Raw genomic sequence first — 27,431 nt, 5'->3', positions numbered from 1 at the left:
CAGTAGAGGCCTGGGGAGATAAGCGCCACTAAGCAGATAAAACACTAAACAGGTAATAGCAAAGACAAGTACATAGTATATATATATATATATATATATATATATATATATATATATATATATATATATATATATATATATATATATATATATCAAGGGAGAGGAAGAGACAGAGAAAGAGACATACGAGAAATAAATGCATTCCAAGATTGAACACAAGGAGGTAAAAGGATAAATTCCATTAACAATGAAAGTTGCTTTGAATGAATTTACTTTATGTCATCTTCACAGAATCAGCAATCACTGAAAGATTGCTCAAAAAGTTGACAGTTCCTCCTTCTAGTGTCTTGTAAATCCTGAATTATTTATTTAAATTTATATAATTGAAAATGGATGGCTGAAACTGTATCATTTATTTCTTTTATTTCAAATAATTGCTGCTTTCAGACCATATTGAAGATCTGTATCTGCACTGTCAAGACTGTCCTACCAAGCAACTCCAAATTCCCAAATTTTGCAAGTTCTTTTTTTTTTTTTTATCAGGAGTATGAATTTGTGCCAAGAAGATGACTAGCTTGCTTAAGCATTTGTAAGTTAACAACAGATTCTCTCATAGCCTCATATGGCACAGCAGTAGTTTCTGATAAAAATAAGTCATTAAACACTGCAGGCACACAGCACTAATCAGATTAGCATCTTGTCACAATGCTGGATGCAAATGGCATGCCTCCTTCAGATCATTACAAGCAGCTGGCATACAATTGTAATTAGAATTTGGCAAAAAAAAAAAAAAAAAACGGCACCACGTACCACTCTAAAAATTTAGATGAATTTCCCCTGTTACTGGGCCAAATTTCCTCTAATAAGTAGGAATACCACTTTTCATCTTCTCTGAAAAGGAACCATTGGCTTAATGAGAAGAAGCCAGTCAGAAAAGTGTAAATGATTAAATAAATACATTTACAGGCTTTTCTTCCATATCACAGAATTTCATGTGTACACACACTCACACACACTTATGGACAGTTTAGAAGTTGCCAGTCTACCTTATTCCAAATAATTACTACTTTCAGATCACACTGAAGAGCTGTATTTGCATTGTCATAACTGTCCTAGCAAGCAACCTGCAAATTCCCCAATTTTTCAAGTATGCTTTATATCTGGTGCATGAATGCTGGGAAGACGACTATCATGTCTAAGCATTGGAAAATTAGCAGCAAACTCTCCCATTGCCTCAAATAAGGAACTCCCCTTCTCTGTTCATCAGGTCAATGCCATCCATCCATCCTTCAAAACCATTCTGACAGACTTCCTAGCAAAAAAGTTGGCTGTGTTCTTGCTCAATACCAGGATAAACTAAATCCCTAAATGGGGACAAATACCTATTCATACATCTCCTCACTTTCCCTTCTTCACTCGCTTCCTTACTTCTATCAATTTCTCTCCCCTGGCTTTCTCTCTAAATATACCATAGGCCTGCTTTTCTCTCACTTTGTATTGAAAGTGTTATGTAATACTTGGAAGCTTTTCTCCCTGGTTCTCCACTGAAAATGGGTTCCTACCCAGTCAGACTTTACCAGTAATTAAATGTCAATAAATAATAAATAAATAAATAAATAAATAAATAAATAAATAAATAAATAAATATCTTCTTCTTGCCTTTGATGTATGGGAGGAAACCAGAACACCCAGAAAAAAAAACACTGAAAACAAGAAGGGCCTGCAGCTACATACAGAAGACACCCCTACAGAGAATCAAACCAGAGAAACATCTTGCTGTGACTTTGAATTCAAATAAACATGGGATGTGACTTGTGAACAGAACTGATAAATTTTAGAAATTTGGCAATAATTATGTACTAAAAGAATCACAGATAATGGTATTAAATGGAGCTGAGGGAGGGTAGTCAGACTGCATTTCTGAGACAATGTGGTAAAGCAGAAAGAACTACAGTAAAAAGACAACATATATGCTTAAATGAAGTCTCCCCTTCTTCCCAGCTCTAAAGCAGTCAGTCACCACTAATGCTTCAAACTTTTGGAAGCAGTTTCAGGAGTAAAAGCACAGAGGGTGTGGGAAACCAAGGACAGCAAACTCAATGGCATTCAAGATGAGCAGGACCAGGACAGACACATAGAGAATGTTATTATAATGATTTAGTAAATGTTATAATAAAATAATTGAATGTTCTAGATTATTATTCACAAGATAAGCATAACAGATTGACTAATAAGTTTAATATGGAACTATTATTCATATTTTGGTTTTAACACATTGTAAGGTGTGTCTGTATCAAAAAGAAGTAACGTGATAATGTTAATAAATGATTAATAAGTATTTATGAGTTTTATGCTATTAATAGGTTTCACTATTTGTTATGTAATGTTGCAATGGATGTTATACATTCCATATGTAGTAGGTTTATATAAAATTTAATACATAGGGATTGTTATAATATTTTAAATAGCAAAATAAATATATTATATTGAAGTTTGTCTTTAAAAGAATGAGACATATAATATGAGTGTGCTTTATCTTCTAGTATATACTAATATATAGTTTATATTAAGAAGTGGTAGCAATAAACTGAGATTGGGTGGTGCTATTGTGAATATTTTTGTGAGTGGTTTGCATGAAAACTTCAAATCAGGAATTTTTATTCCATGTTATGAGATATAAATACTTTTACAATTAATATTTTAGTAGTTAGTTTAATGAACTTATCCATAACAAATGTTATTAAAATTGTGTGTAAGTACTTGATTCTAAACCATAACTTAGTTTTTTCTGAATTGCTTTACTTTAAGGATATCAGTATACAAATGTATTTCATTACATAGTAATGGTTTTAATAATCCTATTAAGAAAGGTAGTTTAATCAAATATCTAAAAGTAAATAAAGCTCACATTTTTTTTTACAAGAAACCCATTTGTTAACTAAGGATATAGATAGATTATTTAATGATTATTCAATCCTAGGGGTTTACATTTCAGTTCCGAAAGGAAAGGGACTCCTATACTTTGGAAGAAGGTATCAGTTATATCTAAAGTGGTTGACACTTATTCTGATAAGAATGGTTTGTTGGGATTGGTGGTAGTTGAAATTATTAAAAATATTATATATTCAACAATATTTATTGGATTCATGGAACTGTTTCCAGGTTGGCTAAAATATGTAGATAACATAGCATTATACTCAAAAGGAGAAATGTTATTAGCTGGTGATTTTAATTACATTTTATCAGAAAATATATTATTAAAGATAAAAAAACCTAGAATATCTGCAGCTGATAAACTCTTAGACAACTTCAAAATCCAATGAATTTAAGAGATATATATGATTTAAAACTCCTTAACTATACATACTATTCATTTAGATTTGGCATACAAACATAGACAAAGATTTTACTTCTAGTGGGTTATATTCTAAAATTGATGAAGTACTATATTCTTGTCCTTTGTCTGACCATAATGCCATTACCTTTAATATCATTTTGAAATCTAATGATTTAGTTTTTTGTCAGAGAATTCCTGCTTATATACTAAAATTAAGCCATTTAATGATTTTTAATTAATTAACTATATTTATGGAAATTAATAACTTTAAACAATAGTAATTTAATTGACAGCTTCCTGAAGAATAATAAAATATAAGTTAACTAAAGAATAGAATTTTAGAATAAAGAAACCATTCTCTTATAAGGAACTAAAAGAACAATTAAAAATCTTAAAACCTATAAGGCCCAAGGGCTGGATGGTAAAATTCCTGTGTTATATAAGATAATTCCTGATAACATACTAACAATTTGTTAAAAGCTTTTGAGGAAGTTAGAAATATATCAAATATTCTTCCTACTTGGAGATTTGTACTGATTTCACCTATTTAAAAACAAGATAAAGATCCAAAATTATGTTCCTCCTATCACCATATTTCTCTTTTAAACATTGACTATAACATGTTTATGTGTATACTGGCAAAAAGATTAAATCATATACTGCCAGGTTTAATTGAAGATGATCAAACTGGTTTTATTTTGAATAGAAGAGTATAAAATTACATTATAATACTATTTTTGTTAATAGATATTGCTAACAAGAATAAGAAATACATTTTGATTATAAGTCTAGACTTGGATAAAGCTTTTGATTCTGTTAATTGGTTTTATTTATTTAAAGTGCTTAAAGAATATAATTTCTCTTTAGAATTTATAGACTTAATAACAAAATTGGATGAGAACATTATATATTTTGTTAAAACAGGATCCTTTTTATCTAGCTTTTTCAAAATATTAAGTCACAAAACAAGGATGTCGTTTGTCTCATTTGTTGTTTATTTTGACAACATAATCTTTTGTTATTTTATTAGGCCTAACACAATGATCAAGGAGTTTTCCAGAGATAGGAGTTCTACTTCCAAAATTCAGCTATTTGAGGATGACATCTTGCAACAAGTGGTGACACTGCATCTTCATTAGGACTTATAATTAACTCAATAAACTGTTTTGAAAAATGTTCATGCTTAAGATTTAATTATAATAAAATTAGAATGATGCTTATGAATAAAAGTAAATACTTTTTAAAAAATACAATGGATTTAATTGGGAAAATATGCAATTTAAATATATGGGAATTACTTTTACATCTAGCTGGAAAGATTCAAGTTTGAAAAATTATAAAAATGTAATTGATATACCACTAAAACTAATTAATAACTGGATAAATTGTGTTTTACAATGGTAGACAGACATACATTGATCAAAATGTTAATCTTACTAAAAATTTTATTTCATATATAGTTGTTGATTATAATTCTGTCCAAAAATATTTAAAATATTTAAACTCTATTTTACTTAAATTCTTGCGGTATTCCCAAGAAAACAAGAATATCTTTTGACTAGCATGTAAAAGGCTGGGAAGAAGGTGGTACTGGTTTTCCAAATATTGAACTTTATGCTAAGTCTGTCATTATAAAAATAGTAAGTCATTGGCTAAATTCTTCTTATGATTCAAACTAGAAACTCTTACATAAAACAATCTTAGTTTCAAACAATACTTTGAAAATAGATACCAATTCACAATATGGTTTTAATAGAATATATTGGGTCTTAAAGGATTTTTGTATGAATATTAGAAATAATTATATTTCTATTCCTTTTGTTAACTATATTATGACTATATTCAAAAGAGTTATGGAAACTAATTATGTTGTTAAAGAGTTGTTAATTCTAATAGTTCCTACAACATATACTAATGGATATCTGGAATAATTTAATTTAAATAAAATGTTAGATCTTAAAGAAAATGATCATAAATGTTAGTATCAATTTCCAAATGGTAAAAAAATTACATTTAGCTAATTACCTTATAGGGAAAAAGTTGGCTAAGTATACACATCTTTAAGGAGTTTATTAATAATAAAGCAAAAATATCTTTAAATAGCAATACAAAATCCATCCCAAAAAGTTTTATTTAACATTAATAGTGATGTGACTAATAAATCTTATTTACAAAAATTTATAGAATTTTAATAACTGAATTTATAGTTCATGATTCATTGTATTGGAATTATTCAACAAAAGTTAATGATGAAGATTTTCAGATATAAATAAAAAGTTATCTTTAAAATCTATTGATAAATCTACTTCATCACTTTATTTGAAAATTTTAATCTGGAAGTACTTGCATATAGTCTTTTTAACTCCTCATAAGTGACAGTGAACCTGAGTAAAGAAAGAAGGAAAACATTCCAGTTTATTCAAATTTTAAAGATAGTTCAGGATATGAGTTGAACTCATCAGAATGTGGAGAAAAGTAAATGAAGATAGAAGCACTGCACTTGGAGTTTGACATCTAGCATCATACTAATAGCTTATACCAGAACATGACTCTAAATACTATATTGCATGTTACTGACAGACAGTTGATTATAAACATATTCATTTTATAATATAAATAGCAATGTGATACTTACTTCCCCCCACTCTGTAGATCCAACAAGACCATATTCTTCAGCTCCCCAGCTACAGAAGATTATGGACCTTCGAGGCTGCCAACCTTTGAATGAAAACAGAGCAAAATTGTGAAACATGATCACAGTAGTTGAGAACTCCTTCACCTTGCATGATGTCTTTATTTGAACCTGTGTCTCTTGTATGATAAATGTGAATTAAAATTACTTTTTTTACATAATCTCAGCATTCAGAGACATGACAATTCAGTAAATATCTTTCAGCAACTTGCATTGCCATTACTTTTACTGTACTACAAAAGGTTTGGCATAATATTGTGGATTATTTTGATGTCCGTAGCACTTACATCAATTATTTTAATCTCAAAATCCTAGTAAAGCTGATGGTAATGGAAGGCAGGGACAGATGTTAATAATTTGCATTGCCTCTCATGTTTCTGGTTACACTTGTGTAGCACAGACTTCATTAGGGAACACGTATTTGGAAATGCACATCATAACAGATAACCATAACATAAAGAACAGTGAAATTTAATATTTGAAGTATAAGAGTATATAATGCCCAAGAACATGAAAAAATAAAAAAGGAATGCAACATTTTCCAAAGTGCCCATATGTTATAACATTATTTAGAAAATGTATGCTTTCTTCCATCTGTTATTCCAATTATCCAAAACTATAATGGTCTCAGTTTTGAACAAAATTTTGCCACAACAAAATTCTTTAAAAATCATTGTATTGTCATCTACTTGCTTATCATTACTATTTTATGAATCTTACACTCTGTCCTAAGTGATTGACAGTCAGTTTTTTATTGTTTTTTTTTTCATAATTCAGTATCCTTTGCTATTATAAATTGTGAATGCCTGCTCCTCCTAAAGTAACATTTTTTTCTCATCTATACTGTAGATATTTATGTCAGACCATCCCATATCAGAGGGCTTCATCATCACTTTGCTGCTTCTTTTCTCATTCTAATTAAACATTTCTCATGTAAATTGTGTTTCAATCACTGACATTATGTGTTCCACTTCCTGTATCTCCTATAGCCCCATGACTGTGTGTATAACAGTTCTATCATAATCCAGAATTACATCTCTGACCCTTGTATCAAGCCACTCATTTTGAATATCACTAAGAGCATTACATATGAATTGTCATTTCTATACACTACTGTTCCTTTTAAGAATCCTTTCTTTGAGCAGGACTTCTGTTAGCCTGCATTACAAATGTTTTACCATATAAATAAAATGTACTTTTATATTTCAGCATGCGTTGGGCTTGCCTCTTACATGTAATAGTACATAACATTACAGATTTGTTTTCAACAGCTCCATCTAATGTCTAGTCCACAAAATTCATAGTGAAAGGTATATCCAGAAAATATGCCTATTTTCTGCCTTCTGTCATTCTTCCTTCATGCCATCATATCTTCCAAGACAATAATGCTTCCTGTTAGAAGTGAATACATGAGACTCTTGCTGCACTGTGCTTTGCTGAAGTGCAACTCAATAACTGCTGAATCATAAATCTTATATTATATATAAATATAGGTTTACTATCATTGCACTGAACATTACTTGACTGAAAAGTCAAATGTTTGAAAGAATTTAAACAAAAACCCATCTGAATCGAAACCCACTTGACTGAAACCCATTTCACTGAATCACAAATCATACCAAATATTCAACATAAGAAAACATATATATTTTTTTGTTTTTGCAAGGGGGAAGCCCCCCTGCACCACCCATGTGGGAGACATTGCCCACCCCTTAATTATATATACTAAGTCCATGGCCGCACAACCATTTGAGACAAAAGAAACATCATACACAGTGAATCAGTGTTGGTATGCAAGCAGCATTTGGAAAGATCTAAAAAAATGAGGCAACATGGTTACCTTCATTTGTGGAGAGACTGATGTTAACAAAACTCAACAGGGCAGTGGTTATGCTATGATGTGAGGGAGTTGTAGAAAGGACGTGATATTCTGAGAGATGTTTGAAAAGTTGAAAATTAATATATTTTCCAGCATTTTGGCAGTGTTGATAGGATTGCAATTGTTCTATAGTAAGAAATATCTCTAGATCTGCCACCTTTGTAAAGGGGCAAAATATAGGATTTCATCGAGATAGTTGCTACAAAATTTACTAGAATAGAGATGGGGTAGGCTACAGCCTCTGCTGTTATTTTTAGGTATTTAGATGGGATATTTTATAGTGCAAAATTAGTTTTAGCTTAATAAAATGTTTTTGTTGTTAATTAATTGAGCGGTAACGGGCTTGATGATAAACATGTTACTGGAGTTATTTGTTAGCAAAGATACTTATATAAGTATAAGCAAAATGTAGTTGCTAGACTGACAGTTTGATTAGAAGCAAGTAGACTGGTTGGACAGATTGTCCAGGGTTAAGAAGATTTTTTTTATATGATGTGTGATGTAATAGTTCCTTTTGTGCTGCCTTATTTGGTATTTTGTTAGATTTCTAAGTTGCCTGTACTGCTGTAGTTTTATTTGAGCTTTGCCATTTGATCATTCTGCACAACATTACAGTGTGTGGATGTCATATAAAATCAAACAGTAATACTAGCTACTATTATGAAATGCCATCGAGCCTCTTTTGACATTGACAACTTTGTCATATACACATCCTTAATTTAACAGTTCATGCTAACCATAAAAATTTACTTGTGACACAATAATCTACCTGTTTTACAGACATATCTATTTATGTACTGCAGTTGAGAAACTGAAAAAAAATGGGTCTGCTGCAGTTGTGGCAGTGAATTCTATGTTCTAAACACCAAGTTTAATAATGACAGACAAACTGCCCTTGCCCAGATTGGTGTATCCCTACCCAGAATCCAACATCTGGTTTCTTCCTAGTTTGGTAACTGGTTTCTAGTTAACCGGTATATAGCTTTTGTTATAACTTCACACATGTTCTTTCAGAATGTGCAGCCCCAAATAATGTGCACACATTTTGCTTCTCTAGTGGGTTTTCAGCCAATATATAGATGTGGAAGACCATCCCCTTTTAAACAGCCTAAGAAGAAATCCTGTCCCATCTGGATTAGCTTTAACATTGTGGATTGCAACATACCTGCAATACTTTTGAATGATAAGATCATCTTTTATCACAACTCCTGCTGTATCGAAGAATGCAGGATATTATTCTAGTTTATTAATATCTTATCAAAATACTTCTACTGGGCATTATTCCTTTCCTTATGTCCCTTAATAAATGACTGCTTCTTTATACAAAGTAGCAGCTGATCATTCTGAACTTAATCTTGTATCTTATGATCCTATAATGTATCCCTTACTTGTAAATATTGGCGCCACAGACATCCATATTTTTGAGTACCATTCCCAAGTATGTTGTAACTCAGCACTGCAGTTTTTACAGGCCTACACATTCACTACAAACCTTTCCAAACCACTTTCCTTTTGCTGGCCAAAATTTCTTGACTATGAGACACCTGTTTAAAAATAACTGAAAGTGCTTTCCATATGTCGATAGTGAAAAGTCTCAAATGAATTTTGCCTCTTGAATTTTGCATAAATTTTCAACAATTTTGTATCTTGCTTTTGCAAAGGAGTGATTTTTTTTTTTTTAGCATTTTGCTAAGCAAAATTCTTTGAATCATGGCCTCAGTTTTTGCACTGCGCTTACACATATTATTCCTCAGAATAAAGTCAATACAACTACCATCTTTGAAGCTGCATGGTAACATGTATAAAAATTGGAAGCCGTGGATCCAGATGGTTGACCAGCATTTGCCTATAAGTAGCATTACAGAAAAAACATAGAAATTCTATTGTGCAATATTTATAGGTATTGCAGTTGAATACTCTTAAAAGCTATTTAACACTTGCAAGCTCAAGGATGAGGAAGAGGACAAGTTAACAATTCTAAGAGATTTCAAGCATAATAAAGTCAAAGTCATTTTATCAAACATGTAGGTAATGTAGTGATAAGAATCACTTTGTAAATGTATCTATGATATAAAATAAGTATGTTTTGCAAGATGTTAATATAACTGAGTCTAAAGATGAAAAAAAGATTAAATGCCTGTGGGTGAAGTACAAATGCATAAAACACTCTGTACTACCAAGTGTTGACAGAATTTAGAATGCGCATTGGTCACAAAAGCTTGTACTTCAAGATGGAAGTAACACATTTAAACTAGATTATAGAACAGAATGCAATATTTTTTTAAATTACATTAACATCACTGACTTTCCAAGACATTATGTGCAAAGGTAGGCACACTGCTCAATATTCTGGACAAAGCCTGAAGCTTATGGATCAACTTCACTTAGCTGTCAGTATAAGGACAGTAAATATATGCTTATGTATCAAGTTATGTCTTTGTAAAATGCATTAAATCCATCAATATATTAGGTCACTTGGCATATGAGAAGCTTACCAAGTTGAAGAGGATTCACAGTATGCAGGAACAGAGTAGTTCACAATCATGTAGGAACCATCATGAATGTTTCATCTTGGCAGTTTTGGTAAGTTTCTAATTGTACTGTTTTAGATATGAAAGAATTACTGGTATGTCAGTGAGAATTATTCAGAAAGAAGCATGTTACTCAGAAACCTACAAATGCTAATGAGGTTTTACAGAAATATTCTTATTTATGTATTGGATTAGGTTGTCTACCAGGAGCTCTATATCAAACTTTCTCAGACTGCAGTAGTAATAGTTCATGTACTAATGAGATTATCTGTAATTCTTGGAAAGGTAAATACAGCAAATACTAAAGAGAATACAAAGTGCTGTTCTGACCATTAAATGAGATGAGCCAAACAAATGAGTTAATAGAATGGCTACGTCTGTGAAAGCAGACAAGTAGCGCATTTGTGTAGAAATCAAAACCTAAATAGATGGATTAATGAATGACAGATACTGTTATGCCAAACGATATCAAGACTTTTGGAAAATTAATCTGGATAAAGCTAGCTCAAAACTATGCATATTCAACCCCATATAGGAAAGATACACATTTCTTAGAATATCTTAGCTTATCTGTTCAGCATTGCTACCATTCCAGAGAGAAATAGATGGTCTGGGTTATGTGGACATTATAACAGTGATCTGCTTGTATGAAAAGCTACCAAACAATATCATGATGCAAGGCACATCAAGATCTTCAGTACAGTAAGGCAGAATGGTTTGAAGCTGAAAAAGAAAAAATACTGGATACATATGACTAATCTCAGTTGTATGGGTCATATTCTAGCACTGGAAGGGCTGAAGCCAGACTTTTAAAAATGACCATTCCATAGTAAACATGAAACAGACACAAGACCACCAACTGTTGCAAGACTTACTGAAATGGTGCAATGTCTGTTAAAGGCCATGACCAATACTACAATGTCATTGGGAGAGCTACTAGACTATGATGTGGACTGGCTTTGGTCATTAGAGCAAGCTAGGTGCTTTACAATTCTGAAAAGACTTATTACAAAAGCTACTAGACTTAAATTCCATAACTAGTCAAAATAATTGCAAATTCAGGTTGGTGCAAGTCAACAAGAGCTACTGTTTACGAAAAGGTAGACCAGTATCCTCTGAGTCAATAGCATTTAACAGAAACACAAACAAGCTATGTACAAAGGTATAAATAACTGCTGAGAAATATTTAAGCTGTTAAAAAGTTCATGACTATATGCAGTAGCACAGACAAACTAACCAGAGGTCAAGAGTTTTACCAGAAGCAAAAACAAACTATGTGCAGAGAAAGTTCTGGCAAGTGTTTATGAGGGTCAAAACTTTCATGACAATTTTTATGGCAAAATTGTAATAGTAGCCCCCAGGGCTCCATATTAGGCCCACTCCTATTTTCAATTTATATTAATGACCTGCAATCAGCTATTCCACACACCACTTGTATTCAATATGCAGATGACCCTACTATTATCTGCTCAGCCACTTCTCAAACTAAACTGCAGTCTATTACCCAAAAAGCTTTCAACTCTGTATAACAATGGTTCTCACTCTGCTGCCTTCTCTTAAATCCCCAAAAAACTAAACTCTTACTCTTTACACCAACCCGTAAGTCCACCCCTTTATATTTCACTCTTACATCTAACAAATGAACTCTTATCTCTCCTGACCCAACCACTAAACTCTTAGGAATAACAATTGACAACCACCTTAACTTTGATACTCACATTAACACCACAATAAAAATAGTTGACAAAAAACTAGGATCCCCTTTATAGAATTAAACCCTTTCTTACACCACTAGCTAGAACCACTATAGTCAGAACTCACCTAATCTCCACTCTACTCTATGCATCTCCTATATATACCAATCTCTCCAAAAATAACATCAACAAACTACCTATATTCTATAATAATATTGCTAGATTTGCCACAGGTTCTCCATTTAGAACCCATCACTGTTTGAACCTAAAACAACTAGACTGGCTAGAATTTCTTAACCAACTTCAATTACAGCAGCTCATAATAGCCCACAAGACCTTGTATCAACCCAACAACACACCTATATTCTCTAGCCTCATAACACCCTATAATAATCTCAAGAATCTACGCTCCTCAAACAAACTGTTGATCAAAACTACCAAATCTAACAACTCTGCAGGTGACTCCTTGTTCTCTAACTCCGTTGTTAAACTATGCAACAAACTACCCTCTGAAATTACATCACAGACTTCTCTTTTACTTTTTAAAAGGAATCTAAAACTATATCTCAATAAACACTGGCTATGCTCCTGTACTAACCCCGACTAACTTTTCTCATGTTACTAATTTTCTTTCTAAACTATACCCTCTATTATCTTCCCTTCATAGTCTCACTATTTTATATTATTGCATATATGTAATAACTATGACTATTATAATTTGAAAAAAAAAATTTTGTACACACTGAAGTTTTTATGTAACACTTCCTGTCTTTATAATATATGTCATAACTTTTAGATTAATTGTGTAAGTTTTTACTTGGAGCTTTTCTCCCCTGGCCTCTACTGAAAATGGACATGTATCCAGCTAGACTAGCCCGGTCAACAAATTTAAAATAAATAAAAATATTGCATAGCATTTTAAGAAATCCTTTTACAAAATACCACCCAGATCACAGACAGCGTTGCTAAACTTACAGAATTATTATCTGAAAATCAGTATAAGAGAGGGAAGCAAATGTCTGTGGTTAATAAATTGATGGCAGCTTATTTAAAGAAGCAGAAAGATGTGTGAGAAAAGGGTCTAAAAATTCTTTTGTTCTTTGTACAGATGCATGTTGCAGATGCTAAACTGTAAGACACTAAAAAAGAATAAGGGAACACAAACACATGCAGTTATTCCTTATCTTTAAATGGTTGGCCAGAGCATCAGCCGACAATGCACAAAACATTCAAACATATTACCCATAATTAAATGAGATTCAGTGCATGTAAGGCTTGATGTTTAAATCAAATAAAGTGATAATTCTAAATCAAATGAGAGGATGAGAGAATTGTTGCAAAAAATATCCATATCAAGCTTAGGTACTGTCCACTATAAGGATAGAGTAAAGGATGTGCATTACTGACAGAAAATATCTGCACAGATAGAGAAACCAATGCAGATGCATGAGATCTGTAATATTTACTGTAGTCAATATACAAAAAGCAAACTGACTTCACATGACTCACTAGGTTCTCCACGGAGCAAAGCAGGGCTAGATTTTTTTCAGTGCCAGCAGAGTCATTGCCTGTTGAGTGTAAATTATTATCAGTTATCAGAGGTCTTACATTTAAGAAATACTATAAAACCAGTGTGATAATTTGCTCAACAGTGCCTCTTCAAGGCATGGCAAACCTAAATAAGTTATTTAGACAATGTTGTCCAGATTGTCTGTCAAGCATCTGGAAAATTTTCAAAGAATTTGAAATTTAAGCATACAGCTTCTAGCCTGTATTGCCCTGAAAATAAAGAACAAGTGAAAAAGTTGGTACAAATGACAAAGAAATTTGACAGTTCACAGTAGTGCATTGTTGTCTCTAAAGATCTGACAGAAAGTTATCACTTTGGGCTATAGGCTCATTTCTAGTCCAAGTGTTCATGGGAAGGGGATTGAAAAATGAATCTACCTATGATTATTTGTGTATGCTACTGGAGATGTAAGGTAGTCCTCTAGACCTAATGAAAAAAGTCAAAAACAACATAAACGTTATTACTGAAAATGCACAACATGTTTTGCTGTTTTCTAAGAAGGAAACAAAGTAAGGATATCAGTTTGATCAGGTGTGTGGAAAGGTCACATACAAGCTATAGTGGCTGGCAAAGCAACAGTGCTCATGTCAAATCATGTTAAAGGCTCAGAATCTTAAATTGATAAAAGGAGCTGTAGATATCTGTATAACATGTTCAGAAAATAACCTCTAGAAGTTGTCTTAGAGAAGGAAGTAAAAAAGTCTTCAAGCAGTTATCAGCTTTGCCATCTTTGTAGAGAACGAACAGTCAAGATTTTATATCCATGACATCCCTGTTCCAACTCAGAGAGAATGTAGAGTCACAACATGATGCTAAATCTTTAAAGGATAAAAAGTTAGAGAATCCTCAGAACTGTAACTGTAAACATCATCAATCCTCAAGGCATCAAACACCCATAAAATACATCAGAGATGCTCATATGATTATACATAGTGCAAAAAGCAAAGCCTTAGCATTCAAACATTGGAGTATGTTGTACTCAAAATATTAAATAGTGCTCAGTGTCACATCTGTAATAGTTCTTGCATTTTGAGTTTACATAACACATTCAAATTATATTTTGTTGGAAAAAGTATTTATTTAGCTATTTATTTGCAGTTTGCTAACCAGGAAAGTCCACTGGGCTGTGCAGAGCCTGTTTTCATTGGAGGCCAGGGGAGAAAGGTTCCTCAGTAAAATCAAACATCACAAGTAAAGTACAGAACAAGTAATGATTATGCACATTGGCAGTAAAGCAATGTTAGATAATATTGGATAAGAAAGATATAATCAATTCAGTACAAATAAATTTATATACAAAGGTATTATGCCATTTTGAGTACAAACAAATGTATATACAGAGGTAGTATGCCATTTTGAGAGTAAGATTAGCAGTTCAGAGGTACAGAGGAGAGGATTTATAGATAAGACTCAGTATAGTATAGACAGGAGGGGAAGAATCAAGATTGGGTATTCAAGGGGGCTGAATGCAGGAACAGTTCCAGATGGAAGATAGGTAAGTGTGGAAGAAGTTTTGAAATGAGTAGGATTTTGGATTGTTCTGATTGCTAATGGAAGGGCATTTCAGTTCTTAGCTAAAGAGTAAGAGAAGAGAAATTGGCCTGGTGGTAGGTTAGGTTTGTGAACCAGAAGCAATTGTTGATTCCCTGATCTGAGTAGCCTATTAGGGAGGAAGAAGGTAAAGATAGAACTGAGGGCAGGACAGTCAGAAGGTTTAAATATAAATTTGTGGGCAGTAGTAAGTTGCAGGTAGTAGAAGTAGTTTGGAAGTTCTAGCCATTTTAGCGAGAGACGAGCATTACAGTGATGGGAGGAGTTTCTGGAGTTTGTTGCAAATTTAGCAATTTTATTGTAACAAGATTCAAGTTTGGCTTTCAGAGTGGTTTAGAAGTTGGTAAGTAAAGGGGCACCATACATTAAGGAGGGCAGTAGGTAGGGAGAGGCAAGAGTTTGTCTGGAAGAGGGATTCAGGAACATATCTCTCAACCTCTTAGTGCAAAAAAGCTGGGCAAAGCCTGACAGAATGGGGGGGGGGGATAAAGGCCCAAAAATAGGTACAAATTTTAAATATTACTCTTATTATTTATTTATTTATTTACATTTGTTGACCGGGAGAGTCCGACTGGACACAGGTTCGTTTTCAGCAAAGGCCCGGGGAGAAAAGCTCTGCATTATTATTTGCATTATACAGTTAAAAAAACATAGCATTTAAATATAGACATTAGTCCAGTTAAGGATGCAAGACAAGAAGAAAACAGATGTAAAACAGCTGTAGAGCATAGTACAATTTTAAAATATGGTGACATATACTAAACATGGTTAAAATGTAGTTGAGATTCATTAGTGAACAATTGATACAAACTGTTTTTGAGTTACATAACAGCCATTAGCAGTTATTGCTACAAGAAGTTAATATTATGTGGTAGGTAGCTGGGAACATGAGTAGCCAAGCTTGCTAAGAGTAGGTTGTTGATATGGGGCTGAGAGAGGTAGTGGGTGGGGGGAGTGAATGGTATTAGAGGGGGGATTGCAAGGGCATATCTGGCAAGTTTTGAAGTGTGATTTTAGTAAGGATTTAAAGTGGGTGCAAGAAGTTACAGAGGTAATTGAGGATGGGAGGGAGTTCCAGAGTTTGGCTATAGTGCAGGAGAATAAAGCTTCTCCAGCAGAGTTAATGGCTCTTGTGACCTGTAGGAGGTTTTTGTGGCTGGATCTTAGTGTTTTCATGGTTATGTAGGGTTGGAGTAGATTCTGGAGGGATGGGACTTTTAGTGGTTGGTTTATTAGTTTGTGGGCGAGTGTGAGTTGGTACCATTGAAGGAGGTGGGGGAGCTCTAGCCAGCCCAGTTCTGCTAGTGAGAGACAGTGGTGAGTACAATAGGAATCTCCTGTGGCGAATTTGGAGATTTTGTTGTAGCAGGTTTCAAGCTTATTTAGATCACATTGTCTAAGGTTAGTAAATATTGGAGAAGCATAGAGTAGGGTAGAGATAAGATGAGAATTTGCTACCGAAATTTTAGCTGCTTTGGTAAGTAGTTGCTGATTTCTATATAATGCTCCTAGTTTTTTGTGCACTTTTTTAATGGTCATGGAAATGTGAATGTCAAAGTTCAGTTTATTGTCTATTTCTACTCCTAGTAATTTGGTGTGTTCTGTAGGATGGATGGTGGTGTTGTCTTTTGCTGTGATGTTAAAGTGAGAGCTGTCTAGGGTAAGTTTGGTGGGTTGGAAGATTAGTAATTTTGTTTTGTTTGGGTTGAGTATTAGTTGGGCATCGGATAACCAAGTTTCAATAGAAGAAAATGCTTCCTGTGTGACTTTTTGCAGTTCTGGTAGGGAGTGGGCTGTGCAGATGATGGTTGAGTCATCTGCGTATTGTATGAGTGTGCCACATGTTGTGGCTGAGGCTAGATTATTGGTGAAAATAGAGAAGAGTAGGGGTCCCAGGATGGACCCTTGGGGAACTCCTATGGAGACTGGTAGTTGGGGGGATAGGTTGTCCTGCCAAACAACTGCTTGTTGGCGGTTAGATAGGTAACTCTGAAACCAGTTGATGACTGGTTGAGAGAAGGATAGGTTATTGAGAAGAGAGATGAGTTGTTTGTGTGGGACCATATCGAAAGCTTTAGAGAGGTCTAGGAAGGTAGCTGAGGAGAGATAACCTGCATTTTTATTTTGTAGGATAGTATTAGAGAAAGAGAGTAAGGCAGTGGTGGTGCTATGGTTAGGTCAGAAACCATGTTGTGTGTTGGAGAGGAGGTTGTTAGCAAGGAGGTGATCTGAGACTTGAGAATGAATGCATCTCTCTAGTATTTTGGAGAGTGGCGAGAGAATAGCTATGAGGTGGTAATTGGTTAGATCTGTGGTGGGGCCTCCTTTGTGTAGGGGAATTATGTGTGAGACTTTCCATAGTGTGGGAACATAACTTTCTGACAGAGATCTGTTAATCAAGAGTGATACGGGGTAGGCTAGAGCGTCAGCTGCAAGTTGAATGTATTCACTTGGGATGTTGTCTGCTGCTAATCTGGTGGTTTTAAGTTTAGTTAGTAGTTGTTTTATTTTGGAGGTAGGAACAGGAGAGAAAGAGAAGCTAGATGGGATATTGTTAGTTCTAGTTGATGGTGTGGGTTTATGGGGGGAGTTGTGTTGTCTAGCTAGTGATAGTACGGTTTGTGTGAAGTGATTGTTGAAAGAGGTAGCAATATTTTCAGAGGAGTAAGTTAAGTTAGGAGTGGGTGTACTTACTTTACCTGGGTGGAGAATGGAGTTTATTGAGGACCAGAATTTTTTGGGGTTATGTTGGGAGGAGGTAAGGGCAGACTGGTAGTATTGGATTTTGTCCTGTTTTATACACTTTTTGGTTCTATTGCGTAGTTCTAGGAATTTTTGCCTAGTAGAGGGGGTTTTGGTTTTGCGCCAGTTGTCCCATGCTTTATCCCTGTTTTTCATTTCAGACTTCATGTTTTTTTGTAGCCATGGGGATTGTTGGGCTCTAGTTTGGGAATGTCTTATGAGGGCATGGTAATTAAGGATGCTTAGGAATGTTTTATTAAAGTAGTCAACTGCGTCATCTAGTTTGAGGTATTTTAGAGGTTGCCAGTTACAGTCTTTTAGGGATGAGCTGAATGAGAGAGGGTTGAAGTTAGTTTTTTTGCGTATTTGACAGTAGATGATGGGTTTTGCTTTATAAAGGTGTTTTCTTAGTAAGAAGATTGGGGAGTGATCACTGAGGCTGTCAGATAAGCAGTCTGCTATATATGCTTATTGACTAGTATCCAATCAAGGGTAGTGCGTTTGTTGGAGTTATTTATCCTAGTAGGTGACTGGACTAGTTGGGTGAAGCCATGAAGATTTACATGATGGGTTGGGTGGTTGCTACAGCAGGATTGCCAGTCAGTGTTGAAGTCTCCTAGAATTAAAGTTTCTTCGGGTAGGTGGTGGGTAGTCCAGCTGAGGAGGTTTTCAAGTGGAGGGATGTTGTGGCCAGGTGGGTAGCAGCAACCTACTATGTTTAGGGTTTTATTTTGGTTTATTTTAAGGTTGGCATATATTATTTCTTCCTTACCTATTTGAGGAGCTGCTAACTTTAAGATCTGGATGTCAAGATGCTGCTTAAATATTATAGCTATACAACCTTCTTTTTTGTTTAGTCGGTCTACTCTTAGTATATTGTAACCAGCAGGGAGGATTTGCTCATTAGTAATGTGTGGTTTTAACCATGTTTCTGTAAGGATCACTACATCAGGGGAGTAGAAGTCTATGGTGGCATGGAATTCAAGCACCTTGTTGCATATACTTCTAATATTTAGGCTTATCAGAAGGAGGTCGGTTGGCTTTATATTGGCTGTGATTTGGGAGATGTGGTTTGTAGTCTGATTATGAGGGGAGGGGTTGGAGATAGAGGGACCAGGATTAGGATGGATGTCTCCACTGAGTGCTAGGTTGGATATGGATAAGATTATTAGTTTTATCAATTTCTGTATATGCTTGCTTATAAGGGAAGTTTTTTGATTGCATTCTGTGGTAGTAGAGTAGAGGTGGGATATGAGTGGTGGTGTGTGTGGTGGTACAGTGCTAGTGGTTGAGTGCAGGAATGGTGGAGGTTTGGTAAGATGTGATGTATGCTAGGAGTGTGCATGCAGTGACTATAGGTATGGTGTGCTTGTACATATTAGCTGAGTAGGAGGGATAGTAGTTAGAAGTTGTAGGAGGAAGTATAGGTGTGGTGATTTTATAGGTTGAAGGGTGGGAGGGGTTACTGTTTGTAATAAAGGTAGGACCATTGGGGGTGGGAGGGAATTGGGGGAAGGGAGGGGAGCATAGCGGGCAACAGATGAAGGAAGACTATCAGTAGGTTTATAGGTTATAATGAAAAGGGCTGGCCCTGATTAGGCTGCAATTGTTATTGTGGGGAGAGGGAGGATCAGAATAGACCAGAAAAGTGGTGGATAGCAATAGTATGATGAAAAGGGCTGGCCCTGATTTCACAGATATGCAAGTCTACAGAAACAATAAGAAAAGGCAGCAGTTGCTCTGACTTGCTTGTTTTGCATACCTGTCTTATTGAAATAAAATAAGCCAATTTTACCAAGGAGTTAAGTGGAAATTAGGAAGACAAGAATTTATAAGAGAAAATGTTTAGTAGAAGTAGAGAAACAGCAGAGCATACAAATAGTACAGCATCTAAAGACAGATTGCAGTTAGAAGTACAGAATGGGGGGCAGCTAATGTTCTGAAACAATAAGAAAATCAGTAGGTCCTTTGGACTTACTTGTTTTGCATACCTTTCTTTTGAAATAAAATAAACACTTGTAACCAGGAGTATGTGGGATTTAGAAAGACCACAAGTTATAGGAGAAAGGGTTTAGTAATACTAGAAAAACAGCAGGGCTTTCAAATAGTTGAAACAGCTTGCAAAGGGAGACTGCTGTTAGAATGTACAGTATGGGAAGGGGCAAACTAATGTCTGTGATGGAGTGCTTTACTTAAAAATAGAAATTAAACAAGGGCTAGCAATTAATTTTGTCTGGAGGATAAAACTTACTTTTTGTATATTTTGAAAATAACACTCAATCCAAGGTTGCCTGGTTCTGTTAAAGAGCACTGCAGGCCAATAGATCAAACTTGGCTTGGTGGGGATCCAGGGAAAGTAGAATTAAAAGGAGAAGTTTTTGTATATTTTGAAAATAACACTCAATCCAAGGTTGCCTGGTTCTGTTAAAGAGCACTACAGGCCAATAGATCAAACAAATAGATTGAAATATTACTCACATAAACTTAGAAAGTTGGTAGAATAACAGGATTTGTCTTAGCATGCATTTTTTCGAAGGATATGAAGTCTGAAACACAAATGTATCTCATTATTTAATGATTTCAATCCTCAGATCATCCCTGTAATTTGCCAAAAAATCACAAATTTTATGAGGATAGAAGTGTGAAGATAGGGAGACATAGAGTTTTGCCATTTGACAGTCTGTCTTTTAGATAGCTTGAGAACCAGCTGAGAGTGCTGTTGGACAGACCAAACCTGGAGAGTTGAGATAGTAGCAGAGGGTGGGTAACAGTGTCAAATATCTTAGAGAGATATCTAAGAATATGGATGACACTATTTTCCAGTTATCACAAGCTTTGTCAATGCTATCCAGGAAGGAAATAAGGGCAGTTGTAGTGCTATGGTAGGATCTAAAGCCATGTTGTGTGGAAGATAGGAGATAGTTCTGAAGGAGATAGGGCATTAGTTGAAGGTGAATACATTTTGCCATGATCTTAGAGATATGGGGACAGGATAGCAATAGGTCCAAAGTTAGAGATATCATTGTTCTTGCCACCTTTGTGAAGAGAGAGGATGAAGGCTTTCTTCCATAGTTTCGGGACGTAAGATTCTTGGATTGAATAAACATGTAAACTTATTCTCTTCCCTTATTCTGTTCATTATAATAATAGTCTTCAAAGGAAACACAGTGCATGAGATTATACATATCACCTTAAGAATGGCTATAGCCTACAGGGACGAATGTCATGTGACCATAAATATTCCTTGCTTTACATATAGCAATTGATGAGAAAATGGTTTACACCTCTCTCATCATTGCAGATGCTCTTTAAATAAACTTTAAAAAACTAAATATTATATGTGTGTGTGTGTGTGTGTGTGTGTGTGTGTGTGTGTGTGTGTGTGTGCATGTGTGTGCATGTGTAAATGCCATCTGTGTCTTTATATGATACCAACATACTTATAAGAACATTATCTTGATAACATAACCAAACAAATACTTCTACAGCAAAAGCTGCTGCATGGAATTTCAATGCAAAATTTATGATCTAAATATGTTACATGAATAAGAACTACAGAGCAGAATTGGCTAAATAACTTTCATTACGGCTTCATCTATGTAAAATGACTGACGATAATAGAAATACAAAAATAAAAAAAATACTGTATCAAAATATTATTCCTTTCAAGTTGCTGACAAAACTGTATACATCACTTCAAGAAAGTTACTTTGAAAAACTGTGTTTGCATATTTACTGGATGTTCAGTGTATAAAGAAACATTATCTTGGTACATTTTTCATTTTTACTTTTTTTTATTTTTGTATTTAGGGGGTATATGTACCTCCTTTTAATAATGTTCCCATGGCTCGACTCAACTCCAACATAACTGCTGTGCCACTCGAGGGATCGACAGCACCAAATATCCAAGCATCTCGGTGATTTCCAAGAATAACATAGCGATCTAAAAGAAGATCATTAGTAAAAATGTTATAGTAACTCATATATTATGTAAAATACCACATCATATAAAATCCTAATTATAAATTGAAAATGTACTGATGGTACTCTCAGTGATCTATTAGAATACACTTTGCTTATGTATCTGAATAATCTAAATGCGGTTATAAATGATTTAACCATATTACGTAGTAAATTTCTGAATGGTATATTCTAGTTGTTTCTTAAAAGGGGTCAAGATTTGACCACTATGGACCCTTTGCAACAATCACCCAGACCAGAACTGTAAGGGTAAATGTCATATGATGCATCTGGACAAATTATAGTAACCAGTCAACAAACTCAAGTGGGTCTAAATGACAACCTTAAATTCCAAGAATAATACCTCAGCCAAACTCTGGAAAATAATGCATTAAATGCAGACTTTTATAAGAATGTATGGGAAGACAGAGAAAATGTATTAAGAGTTTACTGGGAACATATTAAGAATCAGGCATTTACTCTGTCCTTGTGTATGTACTGTCTGGATGATTGATAAACAGAATCCGCAAGACTGTGGCTATAACTTGATTGTTTAATTTTGGACCAGAATGCAAGCAGAAGCACTCAAATAAACTAAGCACATTAATAAATTAACTAGCTTTGGGTCATTGTTTAATTGGTGATTGCTTTGCTTAAAGTTTTAAAAAGATATTATATGTGGGGATGAACAAAACTCTTATACACCCTCTGCCAAACACCAACATCATGATTACACACAGAAAAGGCAAATACTGGTTTGTTTAAAAACACAAAACAAGATTAGCTGTTTTTTCCTTTTGATAATGATTTCAAAAGTTGTAAACCATATTATCCAAACAACATGTATGACAATTTATAATGTGAATGAATACATCTACTTTAAAAATATATACGACACCCAGCTAGTATGTCAGATGGGGTAAAGAAGGGATGGTTAATAAAAGTACTACATTAAAATTCAAATCCAAAATTCAAATTCAAAGAAACTTTATTGGCATTTAGAACCACAAAAGTGCAGTCTAAACTAAATTACAAATGTCAGATGTATCAAAGAATAACATAAGAAAGAAAATAACATGTGTGACATGCAAGTGGTAATTCACATTACATAAACACATTCAATACTCATTCTCCAGTGTTAAATAATAAATACATACCCACCACCCAATCCCTACACTGTTAAGATAGAGAATAAACAGAGATTAGTGAATAGCAACTGTTTAGTTACTGTATTGCACTTGTTAACCTTAGTCGTGGCTGAGTATAGCCATCATATTGCATAATAGTAATGCTGGTGGTAATTGCTCAGAGCAACAGGATTAAATGAAAAAAAAAGAGGCTTCAGTGTATCAGGTATTATGTTTTTTGTCCATATTAATAAGTCTCACAGCTGTAGGATACAAACTGTTCCTGAATCTGGTAGTCCTACAGCGGAAGCTGCAGTACCTCCTTCCAGACACAAGTTGTGAGAACCAGCTGTGGGCCGGAAGGGTCGAATCAGCACATATTTTATATGTTCTCTTTCTTGCTCTTGTAAAGAAAAGCTCCTGAACAGAAGAGAGAGGTCTGTGCCCAAGATTTTATCAGCCACCCTCACCACCCTGTGTAGTTTCTTCTTCTCAGCAATTAGCAATTAGCAGCTAACATTAGCATTAAATGTTTCTTGGTTTCTCTCACAAAAAGATTCATTGTATTAAGCCGCACTTACAACTTAAGAGCCAGTCCAGCTTTGTCCCAATTCTCCAGATGCCCACTTCAAGATTTCAATGTGTTGATGCTTCTCTGTAGTTGCATCTAGACTCTGTCAGTCACTGGCTCCAGATATCACAACCTACACCATATTTAGACCACAATGTAAGCAAGTTGCTGATTAATCAAAACAGACTCATACATTACAATACTGGGCACATTGTCATAACTGGGTTCCTATCATATGATCGAAGTCTTACAACTTCAAATCATTAAAGAATGAACTTTAATAATCGAAGTTGTAAAACCTCAAAGCATATAACAGAGATCTCCATAGAGCACGGAAAGGAAAGATTTCCCTTTACTGCAATGTATTGCGATCTTGGAGTCGGTATATTTAAGGGGTGCAGGGGCTTGCCCTCTGCATATTTTTTACTGTTTTTACTTTTTTTTTTCTTTATGTGTGTTTAAGGTTCCGAGACTTCGGTCATTAAAGTTCATCCGTTAATGATTCGAAGTTTTGGAACTTCGATCATATGATATAGCCCCGGTATAACTCAGGTAGTACAGCCTGTGCCTACTTGTCTTATGTTCTCAATTATTCTTTTATTCTAATCTCTGAGACATCTCATACATAAAAATGTATATAGCGCTGCCAGCTGTCCTACATTACCTCCTGTTTTATCCCTATTTTTTAGTTTACCATTCCTCTTACATTCATGTAATATAATACTTTTGCTTTCTGCTATTATGTATATTGCTTACTGCTGCCAAATGTTTTGTCATCTTACTGTAATCTCTGATATACTGTTACCTTTTATCATTATATATTGATTCAGGGTTTATTCTTGTATATGCAACCAAGGCTGAAACTGTAATCAGTTAATTTCTGATCAGTGCTCTACCCTAGTTAACATACATACACACACATAAATAACACACAGAGCCAAACCAAGATTTTAAGCCTCCAACAACATACAAATAAAACACATTTGAAGGATACATTTACTACCCAATTGTTGTCCCATTTCTAGAAAAAAGTGTCTGTGCATGTTAAGCAGAATATTACCCTTGCCTCATTCAAGACTAACCTTGATGACGGGATGGCTATCTGCTACTTCATTTCCCAGCCAATCATTGTTTTCTCTCCTAGAAGTAGTGCTAAACTTTCTGAAGGCGGTATTTGGCAAGGCACACATGGTCATCAGATTTAGTTGTCTTGTAGTTTTAATGTTATCTTTGGTCCTATTAGCTCTGAAATAGCAACATGAGTAGACATCACATGGGCATTCTTTTCATTTCTTATCAAAGCTTTAAAGGTCTTGTTTACTTCTAATGTGAATGCATAGACCAACCAAGTTGACTGGACAAATGTTTGTGAAGATTCTCTCTACCAGAGCTCTTCTAAATGTTAGACATTAAGAGTGTTGTCTGCTGACATGATCATAAAAGATAGTGGAAGGAAGCTACTCTAAAATTTAGGAACCAGAAGGGGTATTGATTCAAACATCATAAATCAAAGGTATGTATGTTTAGAAGCAGAATATTCCTTCCTGAAACAGGTAGCCAATTAGTCCTTTTCAAGGATAAGCATTAATTCTGTCTTGCCTGCAAAAGAGAAATAAGTTGCAAATTTTATTTAAGGATCTTTTTTGAAGGTAAGTATTTGATGGAAGGTGAAATGAAAGAGAGGAGGAGAGTGTTTTTGTCTTTTTTTAATACCTCTTCCATGCAAGCTCGATGGCTACTCTGCCTGTACTCAAGCTGTGGTTACAGGTGCAGTTCATCCACAGGCAACTCAAAAACCCTACTGCTCATTCATTCAATCATTCCTACCAGGAAATGCAATGGGTTTACCCACTCTGCAGCTAGAACTGGGTGCTAGGGGAGCATGCCAGCTGGCTGGTCTTGTTGGGCACCATGCCTTCTCCCTCAGCTGTGCTCACTTTCCCCTTTGATGGGTCTTCCAAGTTCCACTATGACTTACCCACCATGGGGAAGCATGTCTTTGCATTGCTGAATTCCCCTTGGCTTGCTTGTCACTTACATGGGGAAGCATGTATTTGCATTGCTGAATTCCCCTTGGTTTACTGTGACTCACACATAGGAGAGTTAAAAGGCTAGAGGGTTTGTAGCAAAACTTAAGTTGTTGTAAGGCTACCAACTGCAATTAGGGTGTGGATTCTAAAGAAAAGATTGGGGTCCAAGACGAAACCCAGGCCTTGGACTAAATGAGTTTAGAAGATTCATCACTGTACACATACTGAAATCACTCTCCAGCTGGTCACGTTTATTTCATATAATCATTATAGCTACTGCCCATCCATCTAGAAAATGCACTCTTAGCACAATGGTCTAACAACTATATCATTACAAATTCCAGTCCCCACAACACTGTTATGCTGCTTTATTTTATGCACTGTTGGAAGATAAGTAATGTTATGTACACAGTTTTAATAAATGTATGAATGTTTCTTTTATATTTTTATTGTCTGTTTCTCTGATCTACAGATGTACTGTCAGCATCATTTTAGTAACTGTATTCTGTCATAGAATGCAGACTATTTATAATACCAAAAAGTAGACAGTAATTAGATAAATCAGTCAATCAGTGTGCCCATTATAAATCCAGTACTGCTCACATAAATGAGTTCAGTAGCTGCACTGAAATAATGCAACTGCAGCTTCTGAGCCAATAAAACTCACAGTTGCCGTTTTCTCCAATGCACTACCTGAGTGCTAAACACTAGCATTCCACACAAATCAGTGCACCATAATAAAGCTTATATTACTGTTGGAAAGCAGATCACTTGTGACAGTGATCAATCTTTATTTTGTCACAGCTACCAAACTACATTCCACGAGTAATACAGGCTTACTATTCTTAGATTGTTCAACTTCTCCCATAAAAAGTAAATAAAGTTATTAAACTAAATGGAAACACATAGGGTACTGGTGTTTGCCACAAATATGTGTTAACAAGGTAGCAAAACTAGTACTCCAAGAGATGTACCATGCAGCTGTCCTAATGTTCAGCAAAGTCCACATGCAGAACATTCTGATCCATCTCAAAGACTCTCAAGAAAAAGAAAAAAATACTGAAACTGTAAAAAGTCCTAATTCAAAATGACACTCCCTGGGATTCAATTACACCTACACTAAGTGTACACTGTTCTGAGTGAAGAGACAACCAAGACATAACTCACACCTTCTTCCTCATAATTTTTGTTTTCCTAATGATATTCTCGCAACTTTAAATACTGACAGGGATTCATAAAGGTTACTACAGAGTGTAGACTACATGTACACTTAGTGTAATCTTTCTGAGTGACTAGAAAGCACAAAAAATGTGATAAGAATGTTCTTGAATACATATTGTGTACACTTAGTGTAGACTTTATATTATTTAAAAAAGTAAGATTTTTTATTAAATAATATCATTACTTAACAGCGGGCGGCCATGGTGGTGCAGTGGTTACCATTGCCACCTCACAGCAAGAGGTTCTCCGGTTCGATTCTCAGCTGGGGTGCCTTCTGTGCGGACTCTGCATGTCCTTCCTGTGGTTGCGTGGTTTCCTCTGGGTGCTCTGGTTTCCTCCCACATCCCAAAGACATGCTGTAGGTGGATTGGATACTTTAAATTGGCCCTAGGCATGAGTGTGTGCATGTATGTACCTTCCGTGGAAGACTGAGTGCTGGGCTGGAAACTCGACACCAGAAAACTCCACTGCCAATCATGAGCAGCCAGGTGATCCGCTGTGGCAACCCCTGACTGGGAAAAGCCAA

The 27,431-nt window shown here is 34.9% G+C and overlaps 1 protein-coding gene across 1 annotated transcript in view; it reads right to left on the bottom strand.

The window, feature by feature from the left end:
• The window catches only part of LOC122804411 (putative N-acetylated-alpha-linked acidic dipeptidase), a 2,922,358-nt gene that overhangs the window by 1,267,774 nt on the left and 1,627,153 nt on the right, over positions 1-27,431 (bottom strand). The window contains exons 8-9 of the mRNA XM_044074242.1: positions 21,820-21,939; positions 5,973-6,055 (exon numbers count right to left, since the gene is read on the bottom strand). Coding sequence (XP_043930177.1) covers positions 5,973-6,055; positions 21,820-21,939 — 203 coding nt within the window. The remainder of the gene's footprint in view (positions 1-5,972; positions 6,056-21,819; positions 21,940-27,431) is intronic.

The sequence above is a fragment of the Protopterus annectens genome, chromosome 6.part0, assembly GCF_019279795.1.
Source record: "Protopterus annectens isolate FY-2018-M chromosome 6.part0, PAN1.0, whole genome shotgun sequence".
Taxonomy (NCBI): Eukaryota; Metazoa; Chordata; order Ceratodontiformes; family Protopteridae; genus Protopterus; species Protopterus annectens.
The sequence above is the reverse complement of the archived record's forward strand: the minus strand, read 5'-3'. Positions and strand labels throughout refer to the sequence as shown.